The sequence below is a fragment of the Nymphaea colorata genome, chromosome 12 (genome assembly GCF_008831285.2).
Source record: "Nymphaea colorata isolate Beijing-Zhang1983 chromosome 12, ASM883128v2, whole genome shotgun sequence".
NCBI classification, from domain to species: domain Eukaryota; kingdom Viridiplantae; phylum Streptophyta; class Magnoliopsida; order Nymphaeales; family Nymphaeaceae; genus Nymphaea; species Nymphaea colorata.
In genome coordinates, this window is record NC_045149.1 from 10,665,134 (window position 1) to 10,674,688 (window position 9,555).

At 37.7% G+C, this 9,555-nt stretch overlaps 1 protein-coding gene across 1 annotated transcript; it reads left to right on the forward strand.

The window, feature by feature from the left end:
* Window positions 1–18: 18 nt before the first annotated feature.
* LOC126410651 (uncharacterized) lies at window positions 19–6,647 on the forward strand. The gene is made up of 4 exons (XM_050081030.1): window positions 19–105; window positions 2,346–2,511; window positions 3,010–3,164; window positions 6,502–6,647. Exons 1-4 carry the CDS (start codon window positions 89–91, stop codon window positions 6,542–6,544), a joined length of 381 nt encoding a protein of 126 aa, XP_049936987.1. The 5' UTR covers window positions 19–88; the 3' UTR covers window positions 6,545–6,647.
* Window positions 6,648–9,555: the final 2,908 nt, after the last annotated feature.

The following is a 9,555-nucleotide window of genomic DNA, read 5'->3' on the forward strand; positions in this document are numbered from 1 at the left end:
AAAGTTGTGCAGCTGCAATGGGCCACGCTGCCATTGGTTAAAGGCGATTCAAGGAGAGATTGGAGCCATTTCCCTTTTTCATGCCTTCATGGTGGAACTTGAGTGGTAAGTAGGACACCCATCAACTAAAATAATGCAGTGCATCCACCTTTTGCAGTATAGATGGGTAAAAACAATGTGAATCGAACTGAGAATCAGACATATATTAGCCCACCAGTTTAATCAGCTACGTTACACTTCTTGAAGCTAGTATTGATTAAAGGAAATAATAGAGAAAATAAAAAATAAATTCAGCGTTATTGTTATCCAAATGGGCACTAATCACCCTGAGTTGACGAAGAAAAAATCCAGATGCGTCCATGAAAGCATTGTGTCTGAAGGGCTGGAATAAAAGAACCTGGCTTTTTGTTACTCGTTTGGAATGAAGTTTTTTACTCCAAGGAGCTTTTCCTGAGCCATTAGTCGGCCTTGTCAAGGCTATAAAAAAGGAAAGAACCCTTTATGCGAAGCAAGAGCATTATAAGGAAGCTGTGACTATTGAGACTTTAATGGTAGGCTTTTAGTTCTGGATCTGTCACTAAAAGTTTGAAATTTTATTGAAGCACTAAAGTTTTTCAGAAATTTTATTTTTAATTTCAATTCCAACAATTCAAATGTCACCTTGAACATGTTTGGTATTAGTAACAAATTGTAACTACCTCAAAAATTAAGACAAGTTTATGGAACATAGTGTCTAATGAATCTACTTCAGATAGAATTAATGAAGCGTAACAATATGTTATCAATAAGAAACGACCCTTATCCAGATTGATGCCAAATGTTGCTATTGAGTTGATGGGTAGTTAATGTGGTTTAAGGGACGACGTCCTTCCATCTGTGCATACCCTCTTCATTTTGACGACGTCCTTCCTGCGCCGTCCTTTGTGCCGTCCTTTGTGCCACCCTTGGGCGTCCCCTTCCATTCATTCCTCCACTCGCTGGCTGTTTCTCTCTCCTGTTTCTTGTTAAAGCCACTGAGTCTCTTCTTCTTGAGCGTTTTGCTGAAGCGGCTTCGCTGTGTGCTCAACGTCGCTACAGCTGCCTAGGCAGGTATAGCTTGATCTTGTATACTACGACTGATCAACATGTGGATTGGCTGTTGGAATGATCTGACCGTCACTTAAGTGAACCGGCAATGGTGCCCTATTGCTCTCACGTCCCTCTCTCTCTCTCGTGTTTTTCTTTTGAAAAAAAAAAAGAGGGTCCTTCCCTCGTGTCTCACACCAGGAAAAGGGGAAGAGGAAGGCAAAGAAGAGAAAGAGAGGAGGTAGGCAAGAAGGAAAGAGAAAGAAGAGCACCGTTGTGAGTTTGTGCAGCCGTGGGTGCAAGTGTAGAGAAGGAAAGTGGAGAAAACAAGGAAAAAAAAAAAGAAAAACACGGTGATTGTTTTTTTGTGCATTCATTCTTGAGAATAATTTATGCTATTCTCTGCAATAATAACAACACATATTGATGTGTTTGTATTTGCCTCTTTAAATATATATAAAGTCTCTCTTGTATGTGGTTTTTTACCTCATTATTGAGGGTTTTTCCACGTAAACTGGTGTCTCTTATTTTCTGCATTATTTAGCATATTTTTTATATATATTGCTGCAATATTGGTGTTGGAAACACAATCTTGTGCTAGTAGCCAAGTGATTTTGATTTTCAACAGTTTTGTGCAATTTCTTTTATGAAATTGGCTTGTTTGGATTGTTTTATTGATGCTAAAGGCTACCATTAGTTGGGTAATTATTGGATATATGCATATTTTAAGTTTGAAAGCATGTGTGACAGCATTAGGAGTTGTTATTGTCTTCTTAAGCATTTTTTTTTGGGAAAACATCTATAACAGTGTTAATGTTGGAGAGTTCCCTCTAACAATCGGAAGTGACTGTGGGTCACGACTCACCCATGCTGCACGTTGGTATTTATTGTGGAGTGATTTACAATGAGTTTGTTCAAGGTTCCTAGAATTCCACATATTGGCTGGGGATTTCACTTGCTTTTTGTCCTTGTCAGATTCCAACAGTCTATTTCACCCTAACCCTTCCTTGGCCGCCTTTTGAGAGTAAGCTTGGGCGTCGGGCCGCGGGCCGCCGCTGGGCCGGCCCGATATGGGCCGGGTCCGAGTCCGGGTCGAAATATCATGTTATCATGCTCAACTTGAGTGAGCCCGGCCCGGCTCGAGATCTTAACGGGTCGGGCCCGGTTCTGACTTTTATAGCCTGGCCCGCCCCGATGACCCGTTAGGTCAGGCGTCTCCTCTCATGCGCGCAGCGCCCTCCCCTTTTCGTTAATCACATTTTCTTTTCTTTCCATCGAAGGCGGAGGGAGGCATCGAGGGAGGCAGAGACAGGGAGGGATGGCAACCGCGTGCCACCTGCTACCAGCCAATCCGCCACCGCGACGGCGCCACCGACTCCGCTCCACCGCTGGGCCACTCGCCACCGCTCCACCCATGGTCCACCATCACCCTTTTGCTATGTGAAGGTACACGCTTGACGCTGCTCACTGAAAACATGCGGCTTTGTTCACCAAATATTAGACACCCATTTGCGTGTGATTTTTTTCTTTTCTTCTTGTTACAATTCTTTCAGTTGTGGACGAAATCAATATTAGACACCCATTTGCATGTGATTTTTTTCTTTTCTTCTTGTTACAATTCTTTCAGTTGTGGACGAAATCAACTTTGATATCTACCAGGTGGCGAGATGACATCTACCAGACTATGATAGTTGATTCTATGGTGCCCTATCTCTTCCAATTGAATTCTGTTGCTTTTCCCACTCTAATTGCAAGTTGACATCTCTTAGCACGTTGTTTTCTTCTTTTTATTCATGTATTTATCTCAACAGTTGGCTTGATTGTGTACCATGCAACAATAGTTTTCTCATCTTTGCTGGTGATTTCTCTTTTAGTTTATTCTATGGCTGATGATATTCTTTACTTAATCAATCACGTCATTTTGTTCTACACCTTTTTTCTCAGAACGTCGTTCCAGAACATGCCTCGAATGTAGTGATATTTGTTGATTCTATAAATCTAATCTTTGAGGAATCAACAAAAAGGAAGCCCTTTGTATCTCTACCATTTGCATGTATTGAGCCTGGTGATGATCATAGTCTACCAAATATTGCACTCAGGTTGGTGATATATGTAGATTTTGAATTTGCATATATTTCTCTTAAGGCCTTAAATCCATATTGTCTGTTTCCTTAGTGTGTGTGTGTATATATATATATATATATACTTACACAATTGTTTCAACTCAACATCAATCCTTGGATATAATGAATTTGTGAATATTCTGCTTGAAGAAAAAAAAAGTGTTCCCCTCTTTTGGTGTATTTGACTTTATGAAAATAAACTTATCTATTGCCCTTTTTTGGGTGAGTTGATGCCTATTGTAGTTAACATATTTTCATCACCTTGAGAGAGAGAGAGAGATTTGCTTTAACTTGAGAAGAAGTACAGTCCCCTTTAGTGAGTGGACCTACATTGGTCAAGTCAGGGCTTTCACCTGCTGCAAGGTGTTTCCTGAACTTGGACCAGATTACTTTGCGTTCAAAGACCCCAGTCCTTTATCATATGTTAAGCCTGTCCGGGCCCCTTGTTCTGAGCCATTTCCTTTACCAATTGTTTGGACTATGCTACTTCCGTAGTTTTGAGTAAGTATCAGGTACCCTTAGTTTACATACACCCAATTCAAAAGGAGGAAGTTTGGAAAAACGATCAAAGGCCTGGGCAAGGAGAATGCGGCTGGGCTGATGGTTCTCCAGTGCTGTGGCTAATTTCTTTCACAAAGGGAAACTAGTGCAGAGCACTAATCACACCCTAATTGTGCTCATTCTTAAGGTAATACAGAAGGTGGATGACCTCGAACCCATAGCCTTTTATAAAACCTTTTGAAAAATCATTATGAAAATAATTGTAGAAAGAATGAGAGGGTTGCTTCAAAGATAATGCCTTGGCAAGGGGCTTTCCTTAAAGGATACAATATACAAGATGACATTCTTGCGATGCAGTAATTGAATCTGATTGAAGCATATTCACGATGCAGTATTAACAAATAAAATTCCTTGCATGAACCGTGTTGATTCTTTTGTTCTTATTTTTATTGCATGCTTCGGGAAGGAATACCTTGTAATGTTTAACTTGCAAGAATGTTTACTTCAATAATTTTATGCGTGCAACTTCTATTGATTATTGATCTTAAAACCTTCTACGTTTTCAATTTCAATTGGTTTCCCTATGACTCTATGTTTAGGTTGTTCAAATTCCATTCAAATAGTAAGTCATGTCATCTAGCATTGGGAATGAAGAATGTCGTCCGATGGCAGATGTATAGGAAAATGAATCTTGTACATGTACTGAAAAAGACGTTGAATCCAAAAGGAAAAGAAGCTCATTAGTATGGAATGACTTCAAATTAGTAGAATTTAAGGGAAAAGAGTTTGCGAAATGCAAACATTGTGGTGAACGATTTGTTGCATATAGTAGCAGTAGTACGAGTAACTTAAAACGACATAGAGATACATGTGTCAGAAAACAAATACTTGATGGAAAACAATGAACTTTGTCAATTGGAGTTGGTGAATCTGGTGCCACAAATTTAGGTCTACATAAATTTGATATGGACACTATAAGAAAATGTATGGCGAAGTTGACAATAATGCATTCTCTTCCTTTCAGTATTGCAGAATATGAATATCTTAACGATCTTCTAAAGTCATGCAATCCAAGGTTTGTGCCAATTTCTAGAAAAATACTTACAAAAGAGGTACAATCAATGTTCTTGACTGAAAAAAAGAGATATCAAGAAGTTTTAAATAACCAAGTGCAGCAGGTTTCATTGACATTTGATATGTGGTCCTTACAACAGACATTAGGGTACTTATATTTGACAACCTCTTATATTGATACAGATTGGCAATTGCACTCTCATATACTTGATTTTATACATGTGCCTCCACCACATAATGCAAGTTATATATGTGAAATTTTATCGAAGTGCATTACTACTAAGTGGAAAATTCAATTGAAGCTATTTTCTGTCACTGCTGATAATTGTTCAACAAATGATAGTGGAATAAGTTTATTGAGAAGGACCATAGAAAGAAAAAATAATATTTCATTTTCATTGAGAGGGAAGAACTTTCATATTCGTTGTGGTGCACATATCATCTATCTGATAGTTAAAGATGGTATGAATGATATGGATGATACAATTTCAAGAATTCGTGACAGTGTCAAATATGTAAGAGGATCACCAAAACGACTACATGCTTTCAAAGAATATGTAAAGGCAGTGGGTTTGGATGAGAAAAAATGTTTAAACTATGACGTTCTTACTGGATGGAATTCTACATTTATAATGTTGAGAGATGCATTATTATTCAAAGATGTCTTTCAACATTTGGCATCGTCTGATCCTAGTTATACATCTTTGCCTTCTGAGAATGAGTGGTATCATGCATCTGATTTATGTCAGTTCTTAAAGGTCTTCTACGATGCAACAAATCTTTTCTCTACCACCAATTATGTAACAGCTAATCTTGTTTTTGAAGAAATCGTATCAATTTACCATCACTTGTATATGCATCGTGGAACATCGAATGAACATATAAGGGCATTGGCATGCAAAACGCAGGAAAAGTTTGACAAATACTTTAAGGGCTACAATATTCTCTTTGCAATTGCAGCTGTTTTGGATCCTATGTTCAACTTGTCATACTTGAAGTATATGCTTGGCAATTTAGGTAAACCTGATGCAATAGTGAAATATGAAATTATAAAGAGCACTCTTCATAAATTGTATGCTGAGTACAGAAATATGTATGAGGATAGTGACACGTGTAATATGCAAAGGACCAATGCATCCACTAGTACCATGATTGCAACGGAAGAGTATAAAAGTTTGTCTAGATATGGGTTTAAAGCATATGTCAACTCTGTATCTCCTGTAGTGATTCACACAGATCTAGACAAATAATGATTGATCCAATGAAAGAAATTACACCTACTGTAGAGTTCAACATATTATCTTGGTGGAAGACAAATGAAAGCAAATATCAAATTCTAGCAAAGATGACCCGAGATGTGTTAGCTATTCCTGTATCTACAGTTGCTTCAGAATCTGCATTCAGTATATTAGGAAGAATTCTTAATGATCATTGATGTTCAACTACCCCTGAAAATGTTGAGTCATTAATCTGCACACAAAGTTGGATTTGTGATGCAAGCAACTTGTGTGAAAGGTAAGATGTTCATGTTTCACAGTTTATACATATTAACATAATAGTGTGCTTAAATTAATAAGTATCTTTGTTACAGTTCTCATGATGCATAGCACCATTTTGACGAGGAATGTTAATCGAGTGCATGATTATTATAGTAATTTTTTTAAGTAATGCTTCATATTCTATGCTGAGAAGCACATGTTAATTTTTATTAACATTTCCTTTTCATGTTCAACTACAGATGGATGTTTCAAGCTACAACCATGAACTCTCTATTGACGTGATCATTTCTTTGTTACTCTCAGATATGGGTGTGACATCTATCTTTGTCTAAGATCTTATGCAGAGACTTGATGTTCATGCTTGCAGATTAGTTTTGTTGTCTCCTATCTTAAGCAGTTGTCCCTTTTTATATTCTTGGTTGGTTGATTCGACCAAAAACTATTGTAATCCTTACATACTCTGAGATTATGCCTTATGATGAATTGATGATGTTGGTGCTTTTGATGAAGTAGTTTGGCCAAAGGAAAAATGTATATTATTGATCTCGCTTAAATTATTTCATATTTGAGTTAAGTTGATTTTGATATGGGGCCTTCATCTGCGTCTTTGTTTTTCTTGTTCTTGGTTTTATATAACGTCCTCTCTATTTCTTCTGCTTATACTACTTGTGTAATTCAATCTTTTATAACTGCACTTTATGTTATTTGGTTTATGTTATTTGTTATCGGCATTACCATACTTGATTCTTCTCTCGAATGTTAGATTTTATGGAAACTGTAAGCCTTTTTTCTTTTTTCTTATTTGATTTTTGGATCAAACCGACCCGACCTGGCCCGACACGACCCGGCCCACTAGTTAACAAAACGGGCTGGGCTGGGCCTCATTCATGGTGGACCAGGCCCGGCCCGGCCCATCAATAATTGGGCCAGGCCCAGGCTTGGGTTTTGGGCCCGACGGGCCAACCCGGGCCAGGCCTGCCCGGCCCGGCCCGATGCCCATCCTTATTTGAGAGTTTATTGATGATCATGGTATTATATTATATTTCTGCTTCCTTCACCACCCGCACAGTCTCAGACCATACACCACTGTCATTTCCACTGAGCACGAGGCATTTACTTTTGAGCAGTGGTGATTGCGCGAACAAGGCCTCCATGGACTTGTTAATGGGACTCCTGGTTGGCCCCCTCCGTGGATCATCATGCACTCAGAATCTCCTACAAGGTTCATTCTTAGAGTATTTGGTCTCTTATCATGGTCAATGAGAGTAAGATCCATATTACTATCATAGGCTAACCCAGAAATTTTTCATGAATAACGTCAAAATATGATTTTTTAAAATTTTTATATAAAACAAATAACTTTTTTTAAAATTTACGTATAAATTAAAAAAAAAAATTGAGGCGACCTATGGCCCATGCGGGCCCTACATTGCATATCGTCGAATCAGCTGTGGGCAAAGTTATGAGTGCTAAGTGTGGCCTATTTCATGATCTCTCTAGGGTGCCCACAAGATTGATGGGAGATAGATCTAACCTCCAGGTGTTTCAACTGTTTTTCGAACGGTGGGCATGAAACTTTGATGTGTCATAGTGGTTACGAAATTCGTGTGCTAGTAATAATGACTACATACCTTTAGTTTATATTTAAAAAGAAAAACTTTTGTAAAGACAAAATTGAAAATAAAAAAAGTAAAAAAGATTTTGAAGAACATCTCTTTTTAATCAATTATCAAAATATCATTCTCCCTTTTACTGCATAGTAGCTTCCTTTTTCAGCAGGGTATATAGGTTCCTTTTTCCGCTAGGAGCTCAACTTTTTCCTCTAAAATGCATTATGGGCCCAGGTCCCATGTCTAGAGCGCAACTCCACTTTGCTGTCACAATGAGGAGGATATTCCTAATCTATTTTAGAATGTGAAGTATTGCAGCAACTATTTGACAATACTTGGCACTGACCTAATCAACAATTCTTCAATTCTAGGAGAGAAAGTTGGGGAAAGACATTTTTGTAATTTGTTAAAAATAAATGTTGTATATAGGTTTTTTTATTTTTTTATTTTCATTTTTGTCTTTACAATTTTTTTTTTTCAATGCCAACTAAGAGTATTTTACTTATTAACCATATTAATGTACCAAAATTTATGCACCACTATAACTTTATATAACTAGGTTCCCAATTGAAGGAGTCATTCTAGGCCCAACCTGTGCAAGACCAAGGGACGGCGACTATCAAAGTGCTGGCTCTTTACCAGTTGGAGAGCCCTATGGCTTCGGGCAGAAGAAACATTATTTTTTCGAGGACGACGTCTTAATATTAGAAATCTGAGCTTGACATTCTATTTTAAGTAGCAGTCTTGATTAGGACTTCCTCCAAGTGTCACATTGGCTCCGTACAGGCTTTATATTTTTTTATTCCATGTACTCTATGGCAGGAATTCTGGCGGTCTTTTGTCTCCCCCAACAACTGGTTTGTGGGTGTTTTTTTATTGGCAATGTTTGAATACATCATCTCTCTCTCTCTTTCTCTGTGTGTGTGTGTGTACGCGTGTGTGTATGTTTTTGTCAGAGTTGGCCAGCAGGAAGTGTAGTAAGTGTCCATCAGTGAAAGTGGGAGCTTCATGGTTCGTAGTTCTAGAGAATTTGTGATTGCCTTTTTTTTTCATCTTATCTGTCCGGCATAAATCTTTTACTTTTCTTGAGCTAAACTATAGCTGTTTTTTTTTAGGTTCTTATAGAACATTGCACTAAAATTTGTCACGATTGAACAGAAATCATCTGGTAACAATATTACATCGAGGCCCCACCCCTAACAAGTGAATTAGGAGGGTTAAAGTACAACGTACACCCAAGGCTTACAAATGAGTCATGATCTACCTAAAATGTAAATCTTCAAGGTTGAAAACCCTTTAAAAAAGAAAGAAACATCACAAAATATGCATTCAGCAAGTCTTCAGGTGTCCACAAAAAGATCCCGGTCAAATGAACCATTCTAAGGGATGACAGGAGAAAGTTGCATGCGGTACACACTAAAGGAGCACACACTAAATGAGGGAAAGACATTTTGATAATTTATTAAAAAAAAATGTCATCTTAGTCTTTTTACTTTTTTTATTTTTAATTTTGTATTTACAAAAAGTTTTCTTTTTTAATGTAAACTAAATGTATTTTAATCATTAACTGTACTTTTGCATGAAGATTCGTGCAACAGTGTGACACATATATGGGCCGGGAAAATCCCGGCCCGGCCCGTTTAGGCCCGGTAATTTAAAAATATATATATTTTTTTTAATTTT

Excerpts from the sequence above, each read along its gene's own strand:
- LOC126410651 (XM_050081030.1), top strand. Across the intron at positions 2,512-3,009 it reads CACCCTTTTGCTATGTGAAG|AACGTCGTTCCAGAACATGC; the intron begins GTACACGCTTGA and ends CTTTTTTCTCAG. Across the intron at positions 3,165-6,501 it reads CTACCAAATATTGCACTCAG|ATGGATGTTTCAAGCTACAA; the intron begins GTTGGTGATATA and ends GTTCAACTACAG.